The 27,279-nt window shown below is 42.8% G+C and overlaps 1 protein-coding gene across 1 annotated transcript in view; it reads left to right on the forward strand.

Annotated features, from left to right (window-relative positions):
• mtr (5-methyltetrahydrofolate-homocysteine methyltransferase) overlaps positions 1-27,279 on the forward strand; it is a 78,216-nt gene that overhangs the window by 588 nt on the left and 50,349 nt on the right. Inside the window, exons 2-9 of the mRNA XM_079658888.1 lie at positions 4,778-4,989; positions 6,422-6,511; positions 7,106-7,175; positions 7,288-7,380; positions 19,311-19,417; positions 25,928-25,987; positions 26,221-26,315; positions 26,440-26,540. Coding sequence (XP_079515014.1) covers positions 4,778-4,989; positions 6,422-6,511; positions 7,106-7,175; positions 7,288-7,380; positions 19,311-19,417; positions 25,928-25,987; positions 26,221-26,315; positions 26,440-26,540 — 828 coding nt within the window. The remainder of the gene's footprint in view (positions 1-4,777; positions 4,990-6,421; positions 6,512-7,105; positions 7,176-7,287; positions 7,381-19,310; positions 19,418-25,927; positions 25,988-26,220; positions 26,316-26,439; positions 26,541-27,279) is intronic.

Consider the following 27,279-nt stretch of genomic DNA (forward strand, 5'->3'; position numbering starts at 1 on the left):
TTTGGTTTTATTTTGAATGTGATTAATACTGTCAGTCAGTGCATCTATACTGGCTCTGTCTCTGTAGTCATTACACAGTGGCAAGACAGCTGTGTGTATTTCAAGTGCAACCAGTAGTTTAAGAAGTGTGTTTTTTACACCGGCCCGAAATTTGCGGTGTGTTCCAGTGCGCGAAGTCGGCAAATACGCAGGAGAGTCCGGCGACGCAACAGTCGGTGTTGGCATTGGCGACTTCTCAGGTGACTGGCCGGTGTATCTGGGCCTTTAAAGAGAGCCTAACCAACCAATCAGATGGGCCAATCAATCAGGCATTCTTAGCTTGATTAGATTACATTCCACATTGCCTACAGTACAATGACACACAGGCCCAATCCCAAACCACGCCCTACTACCCCTACACATACAATGTTTTATACTTAAAATACTTCTTTACTTAAAATACTTAAATACTATACTTAGAAACTTAACTTAAATACTTATTATTATAATACTTAATTATTAACAATGTTTAGTACATATAGCGGCAAGCTTTGGGACAAACTCCCCACTCTCCAGCAGAAACAGGAAATGCCGTAAATGTATGTAACAACGGTTTGAAATCAGCATCTCTTAGACAAAAAAATTAAATTAATAACTAAAATAAAACTCCAAACATCTTTCATTGTGTTACTTTTTTGTAAAGCTCTTTTAGTTTTAAACAACATTTTAAACCTGATTTTTATAAGCTTCTTAGTTTTTGCAACTGTCAGTAAATATACACAACTTTATAATAAAATGCACACAATTAACTTTTTTCTAGACTAAAACACAGGTGTGATCCTAAGTTAAAAAAATATGAGGTTATCCTGAAGTTGTTAGCATCACAGTTTATCAGTGGATGTTCGCTGGAACTACTTGTTAACAGCGTGTTTCCTGACGGACACACACAGCGTTGAGACCGGTCAGGTAGAGACCGGTCTCAAGTCAGCACCGATGCAGACTCACAGTTTGATGGCTTGATAACCCACTCCCCCTCCACACCGCTCCAGACTCGTTGGTTTGGAACAGCACTCAATGTGGCGGACCCTCCGCGCGAACGGAGGGGTAGTGTGTAGGGCGTGGTTTGGGATCGGGCCACAGTCACAGATTTATTAGCATATTAACTTGTAAGCACCGAAAAATCTCTTTTCTGTTAAGTCCCTTACACACCAAGCCGATTTCGGCCGTCGATAGATGTCGGGCCGTCGATGAGCGTCGTGTCGCCCTACACAGATTGGTGTGTCTTGGTGTGTCCCACCCCGTCTTGTCTTTTCGACCGTGCCGATACCTTCCGCCGCCGATTAAACATGTTGAATCAGGAGGCTGTCGGCTAAAGGCCGTCGGCCAAAGAAATCACTCTGATTGGCTGTTCAGCTTAGCGAATCAGTGCATGAGAAGCGAAACGGAAGTGAGGGACCCAAACTAACTATTAAGAAGGCAAATCTGAGATTTCGTTTAACTCCAGCTCTTGACACAGGTTCAGGAAAGACCCATGGGCTTCTCGCTGTAGAGTGAAAATGGAACGCACACACTATTTGTTGTTTGTTTATATCACGTTGTCTGTTCTTCTTCTCTCGGTTATCACGCAGTCTGTCTTCCGGTTGTTGCCTCTTTTGAATGACGAATACACACTACCGCCGCCAGCTGGTAAGGATTGATATTGCCACTCACGCATGCACAGTGCGTACGTGCTACTTGACCGTCGGCTGAAGTCTTTGCGGTGTGTTCCAGTGCGACACATGGCCAGGACGCAGGAGACGTGAGGCGACGTTCCGTTGGGACGTGTTCTTTGATGTCAGTTTGGTGTGTGAGGACCTTTAAGGGCCGGACACACATGTTGAATCGGGAGGCTGTCGGCAAAATGATTGGCTGTTCAGCTTTGCGAATCAGTGCATGAGAAGCAAAACGCAAGTGAAGAAGGCACACACAGACGGCCAGGGCCGTAACCACCATTGAGGTCACAGAGGTCCAGACCTCGGTAATTTGTTAACAAACGTTGTAATCCTTTTCTTTAATTTCAATTTGATTAAAACATTGAATATATAATATTGTATTGTTTTATTTTTACACCGACTCAAATATAATGAAAAGACTACTTCAGTCGAAGCTCAGCGTTGGTAAGGAAGAGACAGTACAGGCAGAGAGAAAGAGAGAGAGAGAAAGGGATGGAAGTCAGGGAGGAACTTCAGGTAAAGTCACACAAAAGAATGCAGGCTTAATATCCCCATCTGTCTATCTATCACTCTAACAATAGTCTTCATTTACATTATTGACAATATGCATCATTTTTAAAACAACATACATCTATTGCAGTGTCATAATAACATACAATTGTATAAAACACCATTTGCTTACATTTTCGTTCTCTTTTGAGAATCAAACAAAACAGATTTGAATAAACAAAAACATGCAAACAAACAAGTGAAATGAACTAAATGGCTGAATTGCTTTTAATTCACTGGCAGGAGCGACAAGTGAGAAGGAGCAAAAAGTGAACAACGATGGAGAGATTGAACAAAGAGAAATAGTACTATAGACAGAGAGTAATGAACAGGAAGAAGACAGAGAGACTCAAGAAGATGGAAGAGAGGCTGCAGGTTATGGAAAGGAGAGAGACATGGAAAGTGAATGTTGACAATGTTTTGTGATCATTTTAGCCTCTTCTGCATGTCCAGATCATGAATAGTAACAATCAACTGATTCTTATGTATTACACTTTCAAAAATAATGGATGCTGCAGCCCACTGACATGGTTTGAAATCAATATCTTATCCAATGTGTGACCCCCCACAGGACTTAAAAAGCACCTAACTAGATCATGAAAATCCCAGAAATCTCGGGGGGGTATACCCCTAAACCCCCCTAGCATGTTTGGACCTCGGTATTTAGGAAATCCTGAATACGGCCCTGCGGACGGCTATTATTTTTCATTTTCCAGTACCGCACTAAACATGTTTTCGATTATAAGTCGTTATGTGAAACAGTCTGTGATGGACGAGAGTGAAAGTGGAACGCACGCTATTTGTTGTTTGTATATATCACGCTGTCTGTCTTCCGGTTGCCTCTTTTGAATTAAGAATAGACACTACCGCTAGGGCTGCAGGATATTGGAAAAAACTGACATTGCGATTATTTTTCCCCCTGCGATATATATTGTGATATGAAAACATACAGGAATTGAAGAAAAGACAGTTTTTTTCCCCGCAAACCATCCTTTCTTGAACTTTAATGCTATACAATTTTTTTAACTATATTTAACCGGATGAAGGATTTTAGTCACGGACGTCTGGATCTTAAGTTATCAGAGCAACAAGCTGAGCTAGCTCTGTTAGCAGCGCGGAACTGCCCTGGAGAAATACATGAAACGACTTTATTCAGTGTTTTTACCTTTAATCACCGGGTTTGTTTGCTTTGGAGATTTGATTGTGATTAGTGGTTTGCTGTGCATGCAGAGCCTGCATGTCACTCACTCAAGTACCCCTGACATGAGGGCCGTGCAAGTTTTCCTTTTGTAGCAAGCAGCAAAATAATAGTAACATGACATGTTTGAGTTAATTTGCCTACTTAAAGTCAAAAGTCCTAAAAAAATTAATGTGAATATCGCGATTATCGTCACGATATATCGTGCAGCCCTAACTACCGCCGCTTGCTGGTAAGGAGAGTTATTGCCACTCACCCATGCGCAGTGCGTAAGTGCTAATTGGCCGTCGGCTGAAGTCTTTGCGGGGTGTTCCAGTGCGACTTTTTGGCCAAGACGCAGGAGACGTGAAGGTCCTTACACACGAAACTGACACCAAAGAACACGTCCCGACGGAACGTCGCCTCACGTCGCCTGCGCATGCGTGAGTGGCAATAACTCTCCTTACCAGCAGGCGGCGGTATTGTGTATTTATCATTCTAAAGAGGCAACAACCGGAAGACAGACTGCGTGATACACCGAGAGAAGAAGAACAGACTGCATGATACAAACAAACAACAAATAGCGTGCGCGTTCCATTTTCACTCTACAGCGAGAAGCTCATGGGTCTTTCCTGAACCTGTGTCAAGAGCTGGAGTTAAATCAAATCTCAGATTTGCCTTCTTAATAGTTTGTTTTGGTCCCTCACTTCCGTTTCGCTTCTCATGCACTGATTCGCTAAACTGAACAGCCAATCAAAAAAAATCAAAACAGCCTCCCGATTCATTGAATCAGTGGCGGAAGGTGTCGGCACGGCCGAAAAGACACGACGGTGCGGGACACACCAAGACACACCAATCTGAGTAGGGCGACACAACGCTCATCGACGGCCCGACATCTATCGACGGCCGAAATCGGCTTGGTGTGTAAGGGACTTAAGGCGACACAACAATCGGGTCCGTCGGGACGTGTTCTTTGGTGTGAGTTTGGTGTGTCAGGGCCTTTAGAGCTTGTAGCATCTTTCAAAGGTCCCTAGAACTCATTAGACAGGAACACTGACTGTTAGTAGAGATAATCTGCTGCGTAGAGATTATTCAGCATAACATTATGTTTTTTTAAATGTTTCTTCCTGATCAAGAATGATTAATTATTAAGTGATTTATACTATAGTGAAATCAGTGCCAGTAAGAATCACCAGTGAATGTCAGAAATTAGGCAGATTTACTCCATGAGAACACGAGAAGAAGATCTTATGTTCTTTAATAATATGTAATCACTTATCCTATTTGTTTTCTTTGAATTAAAGTCCTGTTGTCTTTGTGTAAAATCCTTGATTAATGTAGGTTCCATTTATTTTTCCAGGATGCAGTTGTCCATTGGAGTCCGAGCTGCGAGCAGTGCTGCAGCAAAGGATCATGGTCTTGGATGGGGGTATGGGCACCATGATCCAGCAGCATAAACTTGAAGAGGAAGATTTCAGGGGAGAGGAGTTTAAAGAACACCCTCTATCTCTGAGGGGCAACAACGACCTCCTCAGTCTCACACAGCCAGAAATCATTTACACGATACACAAGGTAATCATCCAGGGGAAATATACTTCAGTACTAACCCTGAGAGGTATCAGTCAGGCAGGTCATTTCAGTGTTATGGGTTGTGCTTTTCAGAGTGTTCTAATGCCAGCCAAGTAAAAACTAGAAGAAAAAGAACACCATTAAATTGTCAAGGACAAGCCCTAGCCCAGAATCAGAAATATCTTTATTGCCAAATAGGTTTACACATACTAGGGATTTACTGTGGGGTAAGTGATGCAAACATAAACATAGTATAAGGATATTAGTTGTTAAAGAAGGAGCAAAAATATACATACATTAAAAACTAAAGAGAAATATTATCATGGAATTAAATTTACAAAAAGCTAAATTCCAAATGAAATGTGAGTTAACTGTTATTAACATAGTTTATTAGCTGTTTGTTTTCTTAAGTCTATTCAATTAACACATCTTTTTCAAACTGTTTCATTATTACAGACAAATACAACCTTAAAACACACTTCACACTTGACAGAAACAAATGTACCAACACTTTTTGGGTAGTCTCTCCACTGTTCTAACAATTACCAACTTTATTTTGGTGGAAAGAACACCATAAATCGCAGAGTTAGATATACAAATATGCTGGTTCAGCATGCTGCTGTCTCTCTTTGTCTGCTGAGGACTCCGGCAGAGTGGGGCACACACACACACACACACACACACACACACACACACACACACACACACACACAGACAGACAGACAGACAGACAGACAGACAGACAGACAGACAGACAGACAGACAGACAGACAGACAGACAGACAGACAGACAGACAGACAGACAGACAGACAGACAGACAGACAGACAGACAGACAGACAGACAGACAGACAGACAGACAGACAGACACACAGACACACAGACACACAGACACAAAGTCATCTGTACTTTCCTCATCATCTTCACAGCCAAATTGGACTGTCACAGGAAACATCTGTTCTAATTTTTACAGTCAGAGTTTGTGTGTTTTATTAATCCGATCCTTTTGTTAATTCAAAGCATTACTAAGAATGATTTTCACATATGTGCCCAAAGTCTGCCTTGCACCATTTTCTTTGGTTTGGGTCCTAAATTGGTCTCCAGTACATCTCATAGCAACAACAAGATGTAAAGCCACAGTAGTGTCTCCTGAAGAAGGAATCTTACTAAACTCTTTCATGTGAAAGACTTAAATCGTTGAACCTGTGACCCAAGTTTTTCATTCATTATATAACTACACCCTAATTGTGTATATATTATTACATAAAATCTTGAATGTTGGTGAAGTAAATTGAATCATGTTTGTGGTGCTCAAAGCAGTGCAGAGTGACAGAGTGAGCATTTCTTATAATCATCAGAACTCCCTGTAAACCACTGTCTGCATGTCTCCATGACAACAGTGTGCAGTGTGTGACTTTTGCCCTGTGTGTTTACAGGACTACCTGTTGGCTGGTGCTGACATCATCGAGACCAACACATTCAGCAGCACCTGTGTGGCGCAGGCAGACTACGGGCTGGAACTCCTGGTATGAAGTCTGAGTCTGACACTGCTACAACCACTGACTCCATTTCTACATGCAGCTGTTTCACCGAGTTCTTTGACCTCGCTCTTATCTCCTCTTGAAACTGCAACATCCTGCCTGCCCTCAGCCGACTTGGCTTAAAAACACCCCCTCTCGTCTAAACAAACCTCATACCTCAAACATTGTTTTGGCTCCAATTTAAAAAAAGAATGTTAAATTGCAATTCTCTTCACACAAAATGGTGCATTAACTGTATTTATTATGGACCTATAACAGACAATATGATTGATGTTTTTCACTTCAAGAGTGCCCTTCTAGTTTGTTAAAGATTTTGTTTCATTATCATAATCTCAACCTTATTTTCTGTCATTATTAGCAGGTAGAGCATCAGCCTCCACACGTTGTCTTCATATCATCTATACATCTGTATTCTATGTGTGTGTAGTTTCCATGTGATTTAGGGCGTTTATATGTAGTTCTCCAGTGACAAGCTTAGGATACTTCAGATTCCATGTAACCATAAGAAAAAGTCATATAGTTGCAAGCTTGTTTCTTACTTTAAAATGTTGACATGTTGTGTTTTTGTTTGTTGTGCAGGCTTATCGTCTCAACAGGGCGTCTGCAGAGCTGGCGAGGAGGGCCGCTGATGATGTCACCAAACAAACAGGTCAGCTGCCTGTTTTTCATTACTATAGCACATCAGCAGATAAACACAATCCCTGACTCTCTAAGATTTAATTATGTGTGTATCATTAATATTAATCTATTTGTGTAATCAGGTTGTAAGCGCTATGTGGCGGGGGCTGTGGGGCCCACCAATAAGACCCTGTCTGTGTCGCCGTCTGTGGACAGACCTGACTTTAGGAACATCAGTAAGATCACTTCCTGTTTCCTTTCTGCTGCACCTTCACCAGCTTTGATAACACTTTCATGCATCAATAATCATAAAACATATCATATAAACTTAACACAAAAAGTAGGGCAATTTGTGTTTGGTAGATGATTTCTATGTTGTAACAATGCTTTTTGGCAAGACATCTTATACCGTTGGAAAGCCTGTTTTCTTACCTTTCCAATGGTACCACATTTGTGAGGAACAAGCATTTGTGGGATGAGCAGCAGAGCTGAGATTTGTCACATGCTGAGTCTGTGGGGTGCGCCCATGTGACAAATCTCTTCTCCCAATGCCAAACAGCAGCCACTCTCAGATCTCGTACGGCTGCCAGGAGCCTCAACATGTGGAGGAACATCATTTTCAGAGCACTGGAACCTCAGCAGCACTGGAACCTCAACATGAAGAGGAACATCATGTTCAGAGCACTGGAACCTCAACATGTGGAGGAACATCATGTTCAGAGCACTGGAACCTCAACATGTGGAGGAACATTATGTTCAGAGCACTGGAACCTCAGCAGCACTGGAACCTCAAAATGAGGAGGAACATCATGTTCAGAGCACTGGAACCTCAGCAGCACTGGAACCTCAACATGAGGAGGAACATTATGTTCAGAGCACTGGAACCTCAACATGTGGAGGAACATCATGTTCAGAGCACTGGAACCTCAACATGTGGAGGAACATCATGTTCAGAACACTGGAACCTCAACATGTGAAGGAACATCATGTTCAGAGCACTGGAACCTCAGCAGCACTGGAACCTCAACATGAGGAGGAACATCATGATCAGAGCACTGGAACCTCAGCAGCACTGGAACCTCAACATGAGGAGGAACATCATGATCAGAGCACTGGAACCTCAACATGTGGAGGAACATTATGTTCAGAGCACTGTAACCTCAACATGTGGAGGAACATTATGTTCAGAGCACTGGAACCTTAACATGTGAAGGAACATCATGTTCAGAGCACTGGAACCTCAGCAGCACTGGAACCTCAACATGAGGAGAAACATCATGTTCACAGCACTGGAACCTCAACATGTGGAGGAACATCATGTTCAGAGCACTGGAACCTCAACATGTGGAGGAACATTATGTTCAGAGCCCTGGAACCCCAACATGTGGAGGAACATTATGTTCAGAGCACTGGAACCTCAACATGAGGAGGAACATTATGTTCAGAGCACTGGAACCTCAACATGAGGAGGAACATCATGTTCAGAGCACTGGAACCTCAGCAGCACTGGAACCTCAACATGAGGAGGAACATTATGTTCAGAGCACTGGAACCTCAACATGTGGAGGAACATTATGTTCAGAGCACTGGAACCTCAACATGTGAAAGAACATCATGTTCAGAGCACTGGAACCTCAACATGAGGAGGAACATTATGTCCAGAGCACTGGAACCTCAACATGTGGAGGAACATTATGTTCAGAGCACTGGAACCTCAACATGTGGAGGAACATTATGTTCAGAGCACTGGAACCTCAACATGTGAAGGAACATCATGTTCAGAGCACTGGAACCTCAGCAGCACTGGAACCTCAACATGAGGAGAAACATCATGTTCACAGCACTGGAACCTCAACATGTGGAGGAACATTATGTTCAGAGCACTGGAACCTCAGCAGCACTGGAACCTCAACATGAGGAGGAACATCATGTTAAGAGCACTGGAACCTCAGCAGCACTGGAACCTCAACATGAGGAGGAACATTATGTTCAGAGCACTGGAACCTCAACATGAGGAGGAACATTATGTTCAGAGCACTGGAACCTCAACATGAGGAGGAACATTATGTTTAGAGCACTGGAACCTCAACATGAGGAGGAACATTATGTTCAGAGCACTGGAACCTCAACATGTGGAGGAACATCATGTTCAGAGCACTGGAACCTCAACATGAGGAGGAAAATCATGTTCAGAGCACTGGAACCTCAGCAGCACTGGAACCTCAACATGAGGAGGAACATTATGTTCAGAGCACTGGAACCTCAACATGAGGAGGAACATTATGTTCAGAGCACTGAAACCTCAACATCAGGAGGAACATTATGTTCAGAGCACTGGAACCTCAGCAGCACTGGAACCTCAACCTGAGGAGGAACATTATGTTCAGAGCACTGGAACCTCAACATGAGGAGGAACATTATGTTCAGAGCACTGGAACCTCAGCAGCACTGGAACCTCAACATGTGGAGGAACATCATGTTCAGAGCACTGGAACCTCAACATGTGAAGGAACATCATGTTCAGAGCACTGGAACCTCAGCAGCACTGGAACCTCAACATGAGGAGGAACAACATGATCAGAGCACTGGAACCTCAACATGTGGAGGAACATTATGTCCAGAGCACTGGAACCGAGACATGTGGAGGAACATTATGTTCAGAGCACTGAAACCTCAACATAAGGAGGAACATTATGTTCACAGCACTGGAACCTCAACATGTGAAGGAACATCATGTTCAGAGCACTGGAACCTCAGCAGCACTGGAACCTCAACATGAGGAGACACATCATGTTCACAGCACTGGAACCTCAACATGTGGAGGAACATCATGTTCAGAGCACTGGAACCTCAACATGTGGAGGAACATTATGTTCAGAGCACTGGAACCCCAACATCTGGAGGAACATTATGTTCAGAGCACTGGAACCTCAACATGAGGAGGAACATTATGTTCAGAGCACTGGAACCTCAGCAGCACTGGAACCTCAACATGAGGAGAAACATCATGTTCAGAGCACTGGAACCTCAACATGAGGAGGAACATTATGTTCAGAGCACTGGAACCTCAGCAGCACTGGAACCTCAACATGAGGAGGAACATTATGTTCAGAGCACTGGAACCTCAACATGAGGAGGAACATTATGTTCAGAGCACTGGAACCTCAGCAGCACTGGAACCTCAACATGAGGAGGAACATTATGTTCAGAGCACTGGAACCTCAACATGAGGAGGAACATTATGTTCAGAGCACTGGAACCTCAACATGTGGAGGAACATCATGTTCAGAGCACTGAAACCTCAACATTTGGAGGAACATTATGTTCAGAGAACTGGAACCTCAGCAGCACTGGAACCTCAACATGAGGAGGAACATTATGTTCAGAGCACTGGAACCTCAACATGTGGAGGAACATCATGTTCAGAGCACTGGAACCTCAACATGTGTAGGAACATTATGTTCAGAGCACTGGAACCTCAACATGTGGAGGAACATTATGTTCAGAGCACTGGAACCTCAACATGTGGAGGAACATTATGTTCAGAGCACTGGAACCTCAGCATGTGGAGGAACATTATGTTCAGAGCACTGGAACCTCAACATGTGGAGGAACGTTATGTTCAGAGCACTGGAACCTCAACATGTGGAGGAACATTATGTTCAGAGCACTGGAACCTCAGCATGTGGAGGAACATCATGTTCAGAGCACTGGAACCTCAACATGTGGAGGAACATTATGTTGAGAGCACTGGAACCTCAACATGAGGAGGAAAATTATGTTCAGAGCACTGGAACCTCAACATGAGGAGGAACATTATGTTCAGAGCACTGGAACCTCAACATGTGGAGGAACATCATGTTCAGAGCACTGGAACCTCAACATGAGGAGGAACATTATGTTCAGAGCACTGGAACCTCAACATGTGGAGGAACATTATGTTCATAGCACTGGAACCTCAACATGTGGAGGAACATCATGTTCAGATCACTGGAACCTCAACATGTGTAGGAACATTATGTTCAGAGCACTGGAACCTCAACATGTGGAGGAACATTATGCTCAGAGCACTGGAACCTCAACATGTGGAGGAACATTATGTTCAGAGCACTGGAACCTCAGCATGTGGAGGAACATTATGTTCAGAGCACTGGAACCTCAACATGTGGAGGAACGTTTTGTTCAGAGCACTGGAACCTCAACATGTGGAGGAACATTATGTTCAGAGCACTGGAACCTCAGCATGTGGAGGAACATCATGTTCAGAGCACTGGAACCTCAACATGTGGAGGAACATTATGTTGAGAGCATTGGAACCTCAACATGAGGAGGAAAAATATGTTCAGAGCACTGGAACCTCAACATGAGGAGGAACATTATGTTCAGAGCACTGGAACCTCAGCAGCACTGGAACCTCAACATGAGGAGGAACATTATGTTCAGAGCACTGGAACCTCAACATGAGGAGGAACATTATGTTCAGAGCACTGGAACCTCAACATGTGGAGGAACATTATGTTCAGAGCACTGGAACCTCAACATGTGGAGGAACATTATGTTCAGAGCACTGGAACCTCAACATGTGGAGGAACATTATGTTTAGAGCACTGGAACCTCAACATGTGGAGGAACATTATGTTCAGAGCACTGGAACCTCAACATGTGGAGGAACATTAGGTTCAGAGTATTGGAACCTCAACATGTGGACGAACGTTATGTTCAGAGCACTGAAACCTCAACATGTGGACGAACGTTATGTTCAGAGCACTGGAACCTCAGCATGTGGAGAAACATTATGTTCAGAGCATTGGAACCTCAGCATGTGGAGGAACATTATGTTCAGAGCACTGGAACCTCAACATGTGGAGGAACGTTATGTTCAGAGCAATGGAACCTCAGCAGCACTGGAACCTTAACATGTGGAGGAACATTATGTTCAGAGCACTGGAACCTCAACATGTGGAGGAACATTATGTTCAGAGCACTGGAACCTCAACATGTGGAGGAACATTATGTTCAGAGCACTGGAACCTCAACATGTGGAGGAACATTATGTTCAGAGCACTGGAACCTCAACATGTGGAGGAACATTATGTTCAGAGCACTGGAACCTCAACATGTGGAGGAACATTATGTTCAGAGCACTGGAACCTCAGCATGTGGAGGAACATTATGTTCAGAGCACTGGAACCTCAACATGTGGAGGAACGTTATGTTCAGAGCACTGGAACCTCAACATAAGGAGTAACATTATGTTCAGAGCACTGGAACCTCAGCAGCACTGGAACCTCAACATGAGGAGGAACATTATGTTCAGGGCACTGGAACCTCAACATATGGAGGAACATCATGTTCAGAGCACTGGAACCTCAACATGAGGAGGAACATTATGTTCAGAGCACTGGAACCTCAACATGAGGAGGAACATTATGTTCAGAGCACTGGAACCTCAACATGTGGAGGAACATCATGTTCAGAGCACTGGGACCTCAACATGAGGAGGAACATTATGTTCAGAGCACTGGAACCTCAGCAGCACTGGAACCTCAACATGAGGAGGAACATTATGTTCAGAGCACTGGAACCTCAGCAGCACTGGAACCTCAACATGAGGAGGAACATTATGTTCAGAGCACTGGAACCTCAACATGTGGAGGAACATCATGTTCAGAGCACTGGAACCTCAGCAGCACTGGAACCTCAACATGTGGAGGAACATTATGTTCAGAGCACTGGAACCTCAAAATGAGGAGGAACATTATGTTCAGAGCACTGGAACCTCAACATGTGGAGGAACATTATGTTCAGAACACTGGAACCTCAGCACTACTGGAACCTCAACATTAGGAGGAACATTATGTTCAGAGCACTGGAAACTCAACATGTGGAGGAACATCATGTTCAGAGCACTGGAACCTCAACATGTGGAGGAACATTATGTTCAGAGCACTGGAACCTCACCAGTACTGGAACCTCAACATGAGGAGGAACATCATGTTCAGAGCACTGGAACCTCAGCAGCACTGGAACCTCAGCAGCACTGGAACCTCAGCATGAGGAGGAACATTATGTTCAGAGCACTGGAACCTCAACATGTGGAGGAACATTATGTTCAGAGCACTGGAACCTCAACATGAGGAGGAACATTATGTTCAGAGCACTGGAACCTCAACATGTGGAGGAACATCATGTTCAGAGCACTGGAACCTCAACATGAGGAGGAACATTATGTTCAGAGCACTGGAACCTCAGCAGCACTGGAACTTCAACATGAGGATGAACATTATGTTCAGAGCACTGGAACCTCAACATGAGGAGGAACATCATGTTCAGAGCACTGGAACCTCAGCAGCACTGGAACCTCAACATGTGGAGGAACATTATGTTCAGAGCACTGGAACCTCAGCAGCACTGGAACCTCAACATGAGGAGGAACATCATGTTCAGAGCACTGGAACCTCAGCATGTGGAGGAACATTATGTTCAGAGCACTGGAACCTCAACATGTGGAGGACATTTATGTTCAGAGCACTAGAACCTCAACATGTGGAGGAACATTATGTTCAGAGCACTGGAACCTCAACATGTGGAGGAACATTATGTTCAGAGCACTGGAACCTCAACATGTGGAGGAACATTACGTTCAGAGCACTGGAACCTCAACATGTGGACGAACTTCATGTTCAGAGCACTGGAACCTCATCATGTAGACGAAAGTTATGTTCAGAGCACTGGAACCTCAACATGTGGACGAACGTTATGTTCAGAGCACTAGAACCTCAGCGTGTGGAGGAACATTATGTTCAAAGCATTGGAACCTCAGCGTGTGGAGGAACATTATGTTCAAAGCACTGGAACCTCAACATGTGGAGGAACGTTATGTTCAGAGCACTGGAACCTCAACATGTGGAGGAACATTATGTTCAGAGCACTGGAACCTCAACATGTGGAGGAACGTTATGTTCAGAGCATTGGAACCTCAACATGTCGAGGAACATTAGGTTCAGGGCACTGGAACCTCAACATGTGGAGGAACGTTATGTTCAGAGCACTGGTACCTCAGCATGTGGAGGAACATTATGTTCAGAGCATTGGAACCTCAGCATGTGGAGGAACATTATGTTCAGAGCACTGGAACCTCAACATGAGGAGGAACATTATGTTCAGAGCACTGGAACCTCAACATGTGGAGGAACATCATGTTCAGAGCACTGGAACCTCAACATGAGGAGGAACATTATGTTCAGAGCACTGGAACCTCAACATGTGGAGGAACATTATGTTCAGAGCACTGGAACCTCAGCAGCACTGGAACCTCAACATGAGGAGGAACATTATGTTCAGAGCACTGGAACCTCAACATGTGGAGGAACATTATGTTCAGAGCACTGGAACCTCAACATGTGGAGGAACATTATGTTCAGAGCACTGGCACCTCAGCAGCACTGGAACCTCAACATGAGGAGGAACATTATGTTCAGAGCACTGGAACCTCAACATGTGGAGGAACATCATGTTCAGAGCACTGGAACCTCAACATGTGGAGGAACATTATGTTCAGAGCACTGGAACCTCAGCAGCACTGGAACCTCAACATGAGGAGGAACATCATGTTCAGAGCACTGGAACCTCAGCAGCACTGGAACCTCAGCAGAACTGGAACCTCAGCATGAGGAGGAACATTATGTTCAGATCACTGGAACCTCAGCATGTGGAGGAACATTATGTTCAGAGCACTGGAACCTCAGCATGTGGAGGAACATTATGTTCAGAGCACTGGAACCTCAACATGTGGAGGAACCTTATGTTCAGAGCACTGGAACCTCAACATGTGGAGGAACATTATGTTCAGAGCATTGGAACCTCAGCAGCACTGGAACCTCAACATGAGGAGGAACATCATTTTCAGAGCACTGGAACCTCAGCATGTGGAGGAACATTATGTTCAGAGCACTGGAACCTCAGCAGCACTGGAACCTCAACATGAGGAGGAACATTATGTTCAGAGCACTGGAACCTCAACATGTGGAGGAACATCATGTTCAGAGCACTGGAACCTCAACATGTGGAGGAACATTATGTTCAGAGCACTGGAACCTCAGCAGCACTAGAACCTCAACATGAGGAGGAACATCATGTTCAGAGCACTGGAACCTCAGCAGCACTGGAACCTCAGCAGCACTGGAACCTCAGCATGAGGAGGAACATTATGTTCAGATCACTGGAACCTCAGCATGTGGAGGAACATTATGTTCAGAGCACTGGAACCTCAGCATGTGGAGGAACATTATGTTCAGAGCACTGGAACCTCAACATGTGGAGGAACCTTATGTTCAGAGCACTGGAACCTCAACATGTGGAGGAACATTATGTTCAGAGCATTGGAACCTCAGCAGCACTGGAACCTCAACATGAGGAGGAACATCATGTTCAGAGCACTGGAACCTCAGCATGTGGAGGAACATTATGTTCAGAGCACTGGAACCTCAACATGTGGAGGAACATTATGTTCAGAGCACTGGAACCTCAACATGTGGAGGAACATTATGTTCAGAGCACTGGAACCTCAACATGTGGAGGAACATTATGTTCAGAGCACTGGAACCTCAACATGTTGAGGAACATTCTGTTCAGAGCACTGGAACCTCAACATGTGGAGGAACATTATGTTCAGAGCACTGGAACCTCAACATGTGGAGGAACATTATGTTCAGAGCACTGGAACCTCAACATGTGGAGGAACATTATGTTCAGAGCACTGGAACCTCAGCATGTGGAGGAACGTTATGTTCAGAGCACTGGAACCTCAACATGTGGAGGAACATTATGTTCAGAGCACTGGAACCTCAGCATGTGGAGGAACATTATGTTCAGAGCACTGGAACCTCAACATGTGGAGGAACATTATGTTCAGAGCACTGGAACCTCAACATGTGGACAAACGTTATGTTCGGCGATGAGTCCAGATTCTGCCTACGACACATGGATCCGTAGGGTCACGGTGTGGAGAAGACGCAAGGAAGGCTTTGCTGATTGCTGCACCGATAGAGTAGGAGAGGATGGGATGGCCTCCTGCAGTCCTGACCTCAACCCCATTGAACACTTGTGGGATCAACTTGGCCCTGCTGTCTGTGCCAGAGGGACCAACACAACCACATTGGCTGACTTGGGACAAATGCTGCTTGAAGAATGGGATGCCATCCCACAGCAGAGTGTGAGCAGGCTGGCGACCAGCATGAGGAGAAGAGGTTGTTTTGGCTGTGTTTGGTTCTTCCACACGCTACTGAGGCTGCTTATTAAATGAATCAATTGTTAATAAACCAATTGTTGCCAATATGTCTTTATTTGTCAGACTTCCATCATCCAATCCACCAAACAACACCAAACTAGAGTCAGCAGCAAAAAAAGCTGTTTGCATTGGCAGAGGAGATTTGTCACATTTTTCATGGGCGCACCCCACATACTCAGCTCTGCTGCTAATCCCACACATTACATTACATTTCCCCCTGTGGGGATTGTCCACAATACTGAATGTATGTAAGTCACTTTGGATAAAAGCGTCTAACAAATGTAATGTAATCCAAAGCGACTTACAATAAGTGCTTGGTCAAATGTGGTACCATTGGAAAGGTAAGAAAACAGGCTTTCCAACGGTATAATATTTATTGCCAAAAAGCATTGTTACAACATACAAATCATCTACCAAACACAAATTGCTTTACTTTTTGTGTTAAGTTTATATTTCTACTTTTACTTTTACTTGAGTAACCTTTTGAAAGCAGGACCTTTACTTGTAACAGAGTATTCCTGCACTCTATTACTTCTACTTTTACTTAAGTACAATATCTGACTACTTCTCCCACCTCTGCTATTTACAATATACAGGGGGGGGGGGGAAGTATTTAGTCAGCCACCAATTGTGCAAGTTCTCCCACTTAAAAAGATGAGAGGCCTGTCATTTTCATCCTATGTATACCTCAACTATGAGAGACAAAATGAGAAGAAAAAAATCCAGAAAATCACATTGTCTGATTTTTAAAGAATTTATTTGCAAATGATGGTGGAAAATAAGTACTTGGTCAATTTCAAAAGTTAATCTCAATACTTTGTTATATACCCTTTGTTGGCAATGACAGAGGTCAAATGTTTTCTGTAAGTCTTCACAAGGTTTTCACACACTGTTGCTGGTATTTTGGCCCATTCCTCCATGCAGATCTCCTCTAGAGCAGTGATGTTTTGAGGCTGTCGCTGGACAACACAGACTTTCAACTCCCTCCAAAGATTTTCTATGGGGTTGAGATCTGGAGACTGGCTAGGCCACTCCAGGACCTTGAAATGCTTCTTACGAAGCCACTCCTTCGTTGCCCGGGCGGTGTGTTTGGGATCATTGTCATGCTGATGTCACGATACATGGCCCCATTCATTCTTTCCTTTACATGGATCAGGCGTCCTGGTCCCTTTGCAGAAAAACAGCCCCAACGCATGATGTTTCCACCCCCATGTTTCATAGTAGGTATGGTGTTCTTTGGATGCAACTCAGCCTTCTTTCTCCTCCAAACACGTCTAGTTGAGTTTTTACCAAAAAGTTCTATTTTGGTTTCATCTGACCATATGACATTCTTCCAATCCTCTTTCGGATCATATTCTAAATGCTCTCTTGCAAACTTCAGACGGGCCTGTACATGTACTGGCTTAAGCAGGGGGACACGTCTGGCACTGCAGGATTTGAGTCCCTGGCGGCGTAGTGTGTTACTGATGGTAGCCTTTGTTACTTTGGTCCCAGCTCTCTGCAGGTCATTGACTAGGTCCCCCCGTGTGGTTCTGGGATTTTTGCTCACCATTCTTGTGATCATTTTGACCCCACGGGGTGAGATCTTGCGTGGAGCCCCAGATCGAGGGAGATTATCAGTGGTCTTGTATGTCTTCCATTTTCTAATAATTGCTCCCACAGTTGATTTCTTCACACCAAGCTGCTTACCTATTGCAGATTCAGTCTTCCCAGCCTGGTGCAGGTCTACAATTTTGTTTCTGGTGTCCTTTGGCAGCTCTTTGGTCTTGGCCATAGTGGAGTTTGGAGTGTGACTGTTTGAGGTTGTGGACAGGTGTCTTTTATACTGATAACAAGTTCAAACAGGTGCCATTAATACAGTTAACAAGTGGAGGACAGAGGAGGCTCTTAAAGAAGAAGTTACAGGTCTGTGAGAGCCAGAAATCTTGTTTTTTTGTAGGTGACCAAATACTTATTTTCCACCATAATTTGCAAATAAAGTCTTTAAAAATCAGACAATGTGATTTCCTGGATTTTTTTTCTCAGTTTGTCTCTCATAGTTGAGGTATACCTAGGATGAAAATTACAGGCCTCTCATCTTTTTAAGTGGGAGAACTTGCAAAATTGGTGGCTGACTAAATACTTTTTTGCCCCGCTGTATATTACAAACATATCTAGAACTGAAGAGAGCTCATGCATTATACAGAAACACGTACAAGCTAACAAACACCTAACACTAACTAAGTACCCTTAAATGTATCTTACCATAACTAAATACTTCTTAAACATTGACTTTATCAGTCCAAACATTGGTTTGAAATGTTAAGATATAATAAACAAAGTTATATGACAACGTTTATTTATATACAGTAGCACCTTTCAACTCAAGGCAATTCAAAGTGCTTTACAAAAATAAAACATTAAAGGGAAAATAATGTTACTAATTAAATGCATTTCAGAATAGAGTAACTTGTTTAGAAGTTTTTTGCCATAAGTGTTGTCAAGCTTTGTGCATGTTTCAGGGGCCAAATAGTTGGACATATGATAAGGCAAGGGATTATAAGTATTAAACAATTATGTTTAGAAATATAAATAAATTCGATAAGACTTTGACCAAACAAGTGACCACAGCGGTTCAGTTATTATTGTTCATGCTGGCTGATATTTGAATAGAACAAGTCATGACATGAAATGTTGATTAAGTCAAATAACACGTCATGCTACAACTTTTGTTGCTTGATACAACATGATGAAACATCATTCACACTGATTTAAATATTCATGTTTATGTGTCGTTTGTTGCATGTATGTAACATGCCGCCTCTTTATGCACAGCAGACAGCCAATTACAATCCTTCCTGATCATAAACATATTGACTGTGTGTGTTTCCTCCCCAGCGTTTGACGAGCTGGTGGAAGCCTACTCGGAGCAGGTCAGAGGTTTGTTGGACGGGGGAGCAGACATCCTTCTGGTGGAAACCATCTTTGATACAGCCAACGCCAAGGTTTGTTAACGTATGACCATCAATGGATCAATAGGGTTGGCTGAAATGACGGTAAATAACCATGCAACGGTAGTATTGTGTCCACCACTAGAGATTCGGTTTCATATCTTATGATTTTCGCAAGACCATTCCATTCGAGACAAAAGTTAGGATGGCTGTTAGCGATGGTCGAGCTAAAGGGATAATTTAGCAAAAGACTAAAGAAATGAAACAACGCATTTCGCAACATCTTCCCCTCGCCATCATATTGGATTGTGTAGTGGTATCAAAGTCAACTTTATTGTTAATCTTCCAGTTTGTGTGTACAGACAGAGAGATCGAAATACCGTTTCCCACAATCCCGAATATAAAGCAATCTATATAAAAATATGTGTGCAAATATGTATATATAATATATACTAGGGCCGGGACTCGATTAAAAAAATTAATCTAATTAATTACAGGCTTTGTAATTAATTAATCGCAATTAATCGCATTTTTAATCACATATAAATATTTGACCTGAGAACAATGAGAAGCAATTTGTTTCACATGGATTTTAGTATACCATTGAATAATGACTGAATAATTAAGCTTAAGCAACAAAACATTGTTTATTTTTTTCAAGGTGGTACTTAACCAAGACCAACAGAAAAGTGCAATTTTTGCCATAAAGTGTAGCAATAGCATATTTAGGAATATAGTACATTTCAAGGGAAAATACTATTCAGGTAGCCTATAGGTAGGTAGACCTTCTGTAAACTATAACACTTTGTTTTTTAAGTAAAACACAATACTTTCAAGTACATTCAGAACATTGGAAATTAGAATTATTAGAAAACATCTCTCTGTTGCTTCAGAGGCCATAACAGACTTTGTTGATTTACCAACAGTTGATTTAAAAAATCGAATCAATTTCAGTCCAACTCTCTCAATAACCTTGGCCAAAACAATAAACAGTTCAACATAAAGTGCCAGTTGCACCAACAACGTAATAAATAGTTCAACATAAAGTGTACCATTTAAAATAAAATAAAAAAGTGCCAGTGATTGACCTCAATCCCTCCTATTCTTCCAATATCCTGATGAAAAATAAAATCTCTCTGTTGCATAGGCCACTGTTTTATCAACGCGAATTGGGTGTGGGTCCTTGTACTCCGAGTCGGGCTAACGTCCACGCTAGCTTCCACGCTAGCTGCTATATGTTTTGCATTGAGGTGATACTTGAGGCTTGATGTGCTGCGGTGATATACGAATTCCTTTTTGCATAATTTGCAAACAGCCGTGCTCTTATTGACGCTTCCATCCGTCCGTTTTTTAAAACAAAATGTCCCATCCACGGGACCAACCAAAGCGGTCTCATCAGCTTCTTCGTTCATGTTTGACAATTGTTCACTGTGGTTTGTTGTTGTCTGAAGTCATGAACGTTAGGTGGTGCTCCAGTATAATCGGTACCCCTGAAACTCATCCAGTGAGAAACGTTCCGCGGTGCGAAAATAAGTGCGATTAAAATGCATTACATTTTTTAACGCGTTAATTTTTGTTTAATTAATTAATCTTAATTAACGCGTTAAAGTCCCGGCCCTAATATATACATAGAATCAAAGACACATTTTTACATGTGCACACATTAAGACCTAAATAAAAACACAACAATCAATATATACAAAATAACAGCCACTTCAATATTTGAGTATGTACATTAGTGCAAAATTGTAGATAGAATGTGCAGATTGTCCATAGAATGTGCATTATTGCCAGATTGTCCAGAGCAGCGTAAAAAGTGTCTGGTGCTGGATTTGAGTGTCTGAGTGTGTGTGGGGAGTTATGGTTCCAGTGGGGGCAGAGGGGGGAAGGAGGGAGGGGATGGAGGGGAGATAGTTCAGCCTCCTGACAGCCTGGTGTAAAAAACTGTTTTTCAGTCTGGTTGTGCTCGACCTCAGGCTGCGGAACCTGGCAAGGGTGAAGAGGCAAGTGGAGGGATGGGTGGGGTCACCCACAATGCTGAGTGGTCTGCGGGTGAGGCAGGTGTTGTACATTTCCAGTAGTGATGGGAGTGAGGCACCGATGATCCTCTCAGCTGTGTTTACGATGCGCTGCAGGGTCTTGCGGTTTGATGGGGGGACGAAGTAGAGGCGCTGCTGGGCTTTCTTGGTGATTAACGTGGTGTTGTTACTCCAGGAGAGGTCCTCGGTGATGTGCACACCCAGGAATTTGGTGCAGCTAACCTGCTCCACACCAATGGTCAGACTAAATTATCAAAATAAATTAATCAAATTAATCAAAACTCATATTGTACTGACAAGAAACAGCTAAAGTAAACAGGGAAAGTAAATGTAAACATGCACATTTGATTATCCCACTTAAAAGTAACCAGAAGCACATTTTTCTTGTACCTTTGCTCGAATATAATGGAAGCGAAGGACAGGCCAATGTTCATTTTGGGATGAGTAGCTGTGCCTATAGTTAAAGGCCATGTAATGCATCTAACACAGGTGTTTTTTAACATGTAGTTTAGATATCACCAGAATAAAAATAAATAAAAATGTTTAAAGTTTCGTCATAATTAAATGACATATACGTTAAAAACCGATGTTGGTTCCGAAGTTTGCCGAGTACGCCCCCGATCACTCCCGAACGAGCGGTGACGTCACACGTGGCAAACATTGCCATTTGATCAAATCAGTCCGAATGGCAAGCAACGCGATAACTTCAGACAGCGACAGCGACAGCGATCATTCAAGCTCAGATTCGGTGGGTTATCTGGATACAGTTACAGAAGTAGAGAGTCAACCAGCTAGCCTTTCACTTCAAGGCATCTTGCCTTATAAGTACGAGCCTCCTGCCCAGCAATCGAACAACGAGGCAGAAACTTGTGAAAGAGAAGCGGATTCCGCAGCCGGCGAGACTCGAGTCGGCAATACTGAATGGTAAATTCTGTTTTATTTAATTTGACCTGCACTAAATGTCGATCTTAATTTGTCATCTGTTCCTCACACGTCCGGCAGATATTGTTTTGTTTTTTAATGTTATGTACAATATTCAGGTGTACATGTCAATGCTGTGAAAGCATGCCCACTGCAGATGAATGTGTATGCTGCAGAGAGATCTGGCAGGTGATGGAACAAATAGACAGTTTGCAACCTACTGACCAGATAGCAGAGTCCTGCATCGGGTCGGGTATCCGCGGGTACCCGACGGGTGACCCGCAAAAAAGGTGATTTGCGGGTGGTATTTTTTCAAACGCTTTTTTCCGGGTTCGCTTCTGGGTAAAACAAAGATGATGCGGGTCCGGTTGCGGGTGTTGCATAATAAATATATTTAAACAATAATAATTTAGTTTAATGTTTAAATCCTCAGACCTCTCCTCCGCGTTACCGAGCATAATCATAACCTCTGCAGTGCATCTATCTGCTGCTGAGCGCACCACATTCTGAATGGCTGAGGTGAAGCTCTCTATAGGGGAGAATACAGCATTTTCAATAACTCTTCCTCAAGAGCGAAATCCAACGTCTGGGAGGCTTTTGGTGTCATCCTAGATGGAGAAAATAAACAACATCCCAGGCTTTTTGAGCCAAATATGCAACTGCGTGTGTTAATAATTGCACGTTGTCACTGCTTATAGGCCTATATATGCGGGTTCGGGTCGGGTTGCGGATCATGTGCCGGCGGGTCGGGTCGGGTTGCAGAACTAATTGGCAATATGTGCGGGTAGCGGGGCGGGTTCGGTACTGCACGTCACGGGTGCGGGGCGGGAGCGGGTCTCGAAAATCAGACCCGTGCAGGACTCTGCCAGATAGAAGACACCGACGAGAAACCAAGGTGCATTATTAGCCACCCAGGCTTTAGAGAAGGCTGTCTCAGTGTTTGGACACTGAAAATAGCGTATCTTCAATACAAACAACAACACAGAGCAGTTGATGGCCCACTACACCAGTAAGTAAATATTGATTGACCCAACTGCCTATTGCAGCTTTGCTTTCATATAATACTTTTAGTCGCTACAGATATGGTACACTTTTAAAGATACCATTAAACTCTTTCAAGCAGTCAAAAACAGCTTGGCTTTTATTTTTTCTGTGTATGCAAGTTCAATGTATGCTTGGGAAAAGAAACAACTACACATGTGAGGAAATATATAAGAGGTCTATGATTCTGTCAAGCAGTCATGTAAAACCTCATATTTATTTTGTACAAGTAAAATACAAATATCATGTTATAAGCCAATTTGTAACCATTGCTACATAATAGTACTACATAACATTTTATTTTTCTCCAAATATATTTATAATCTGTATACTTTTTTTTCATTAGGAAGTATCGATATACAGCTTATCGACAGTTTGTACGTTGGTGCTGGGGTGTACTCGGCCCAAAAATCAGAATCCCGCTGCCTGCATGTGCTGTAACCGAGATACGGAAGACTTACCCTGAACCGGGAGGCCGCTATCAGGGATTTCAATGGCCAAATCTGTAATTTGACATAAGTCATGCAGCTGAACTGGTTAAAATGGTTTCGCATGATGTAAATAATTTACAAAGTACATCATTTACAATATTATTTTTCCAAAGAAACATGTAAATAAAACAACATTTTCCAAATCGCAAATTTGTAAGATTGTATTAATTTACTGTTTGATAAATAAAAAAGGGTTCTTTTGTTAATTTTTCACTTGTAACATTTGATCTTTATTGCAGTGTACATTAGTCTATTTTGGTATATGTGCGAGCCCACAAATAATTAAAAGTGGTAAAAATAATAAAGATATTCAGACGTAATTCATTTTTGGCCTTACTTATTTCACTTCAACTTTTATATATTTCAGTCACTAGGCAAGTTCACTGTACTCTGGTGACATTTAGCTCAAGCTGGCATAACACCTGTAGTAACTTAATTCTGACCCGAGTTTTGTGCACAATCTTCCAGCACCCATGATCAATGTTTATAGCAATCAGGAAACATTCACAGCTCACAATTACACATCGCTTCCCCATCATGAATTGTTAGATAAAAAAAGTTTAGCGAGGTCCGGTTACACATATGTTGAGCGAAAATAGCGGAAGGATACAAAACAAACAATCCAGACGGGGCTGGTGTTTGCCACGTGTGACGTCACACAGCTGGGTTAATGGCTGGCAAGCTTTTTGCTACCGGAGCGGAATAACACGGGAAAGTGGCACACATTTCATGTTATTTGGGGGGTATTTATGGAAAGAATCATTGATGTTGATATGTCAAATGAAACAGTGGAAAGTGATGAAGCGATTTATTAACACAGAATAACATTTATTTTGGACATTACATGGACTTTAAGGCTTGCTAGGCTTTAACTGAATACTGCTGTCTTGCTTTAGCTACATTTATTACCGTTTGGTTTGAGAAAATAAAATTGGCAAAATAAATGTTAACAAGTAAGAATCTGAAGTTTAAAAGGTTTTGATTTATTATGTAGATGCTGCTTTTTTGTCTTCTCACCTAGAGTGTGATATTCAGAGGCTTCAGTACGATGATGTGGCCGGTTGGGTTTTTTCAGTTTACTTATATTGCAAAAAAGAAAGAGAAAAATGTTTACTTATACTCCATATTAGACACTTTTTAGACACCTTATATATTAGACACTTTCTTCATTCTCTGTTCATTTTTAAACTGAACATACATGAGGATATACTATTAATACTTATGAGCTGATACACTCAGCTTTAATATTGAAGGTCCCATGTCATGCTTTTCTGGTTATTACCCGTCCCCTTGTGTGTTATGAAGGTTTTTCTGCATGTAAACGGTCTGCAGAGTCACAAACCCTCAAAGTACACCCTGCAGTGAGTAAAACTCTAACACAGAAAAGACCTGTCTATGCTGCCCCAGAACGCCTCGTTGCAGATTTATCTTTTTCCATTGTTTACTTCTTGGCTATAGTGACGTAACGTCCGCGGAGCCATTACGTTTGGACCAATCAGCAGACTTCCTCACACACACACACTCGGCGGGACGTAGCGAGGCTCGCTGCTGCTAGGAGTGGACAGTGTGAGCTGGCTCACTGGTGTGGGGTCGGCGAGACAGCAAGACACCACGGAACCCAGCCTGAGCACACACACAAACTCCCAGCCAGGCTGTGTGTGTGTGTGTGTTTCGGGCTGGGTGTCGCTGTGTCTCGCTGTCTCGCAGACGGCCACTGGGCTCACAGGGAGGGGGGGGCAGGAGCTCCAACAAGCCGTTTAGGACAGAGAGTGAATACACATACTATACAGAGATAGAGATGCTGTATGAGAAACCAATGTGAGTTTGGAACATTGCACAGTATACATCTATTTTAGTATACCTCAACAATGGAATTATGATCAGTAGAAATGGCCATGACATGGGACCTGTAATTCTCTTTAAGGTGGCCTGTGATGTCTTTCAAATTACTGAGTACTTCCCCTGAATATGCTCCACATCTGACTTAAGGTTTATGAGACCAGATTAATTGCATTAAGTTGTAACCATGATATTGTGTCTTTGTGTTTACCTCTTTATTTTTGTATTTACAGGCTGCCATGTTTGCCATCGAACTGCTGTTTGAAAAGAGCTATGAAAGGAAACCTATTTTTGTAAGTTTGTGATATTGTATCAATGTCTGTGCCTAGGTTAGAGGGTTGGTTGTTAGTCTGCTTGTTTGCATGTACAAATCTTTTTTATAAATATTCTATTTAAAATATTCTATATTCTCTTAATTTCAATTGATCACCATTTGAACAATTGTTTAAAACACATTGGCGCTTTTACCAAGGTTGAACTGTGGGTATTATTTTATTCTTTCTTTCCTGTCCCTCTCATCACACAGATCTCAGGGACCATCGTGGACCGGAGTGGACGAACTCTTTCCGGTCAGACAGGAGAAGCCTTCGTAGTGAGTTTGTCCCACGTTAACCCTCTCTGGTGAGTTAACACACAACTAACTACACACACTATATATTAAAACAACGACTTCCTCCCCTCCCCCTCTATGCTGCAGTGTGAGTCTGACCTCCAGTCTCCCCCTGGTTATGTCTCTTTGTTGCAGCATTGGTCTGAACTGTGCCTTGGGGGCCACAGAGATGAGGCCCTTCATTGAAGCCATCGGGAAAAGCACCTCAGCTTTTATCATCTGTTATCCCAATGCAGGTAACCCTCACTCTTCTGAACAACAGCGCGTCTTCAGCACAGTGCGGGCATGGACTTAATAGTTCACATTTTACAAAATTATTTCTATATTTTGTATATAAACTCTTAAAAAAAATTTGGAAACGTTATTTCGGTCGATTATTCCTCCCCTTTAATAATACCAATTGGTATTGTATTTTCTATTGTTGGAAAGCCTGATTAGTCACCTTTACAACAAGGTACAACTTGTAAGGATTGTGCATTCGTGGAATGAGCAACACAGCTAAACGTGTGGGTAGCGGCCCAAAAAGCAATATTCTTCTGTTGGTATTCACTCTCGTTTTGAGTTGCTTTTTGGATTGGATGACGTTCCCCCACATTCTTAGGTTCCACTGTCGTGCTGTCGACACCAGCTTCAACTTCAGGAAAGTCGAGGGGGGGCTAGTGGAGTACTTCGTGACTAGGGCTGCACGATTTTGGGGAAACATCGAATTGCGATCTTTCTGACAAATATTGCGATTCGAATTGCGATATTTGTTTTTAAGCGACCCAACGTAAGTTTATTGTAAAATGCGGCCATAAGCGTGGGAGGCAGGGACTCATTCATTCCTATGAGAGTTGCTCATTAGCGCATGATGATAAAATGGCCCAACTTTCGAGAGAGCGAAACTTCACAGATTACCCGGCATGCCTGAGAAGTTTAACCATGCCCCCAAAATGCTCGTTCACATCAAGCACGTCATTTTGCGTACACGTAACA

This window comes from Notothenia rossii (assembly GCF_949606895.1).
Source record: "Notothenia rossii genome assembly, chromosome: 11".
NCBI classification, from domain to species: Eukaryota; Metazoa; Chordata; class Actinopteri; order Perciformes; family Nototheniidae; genus Notothenia; species Notothenia rossii.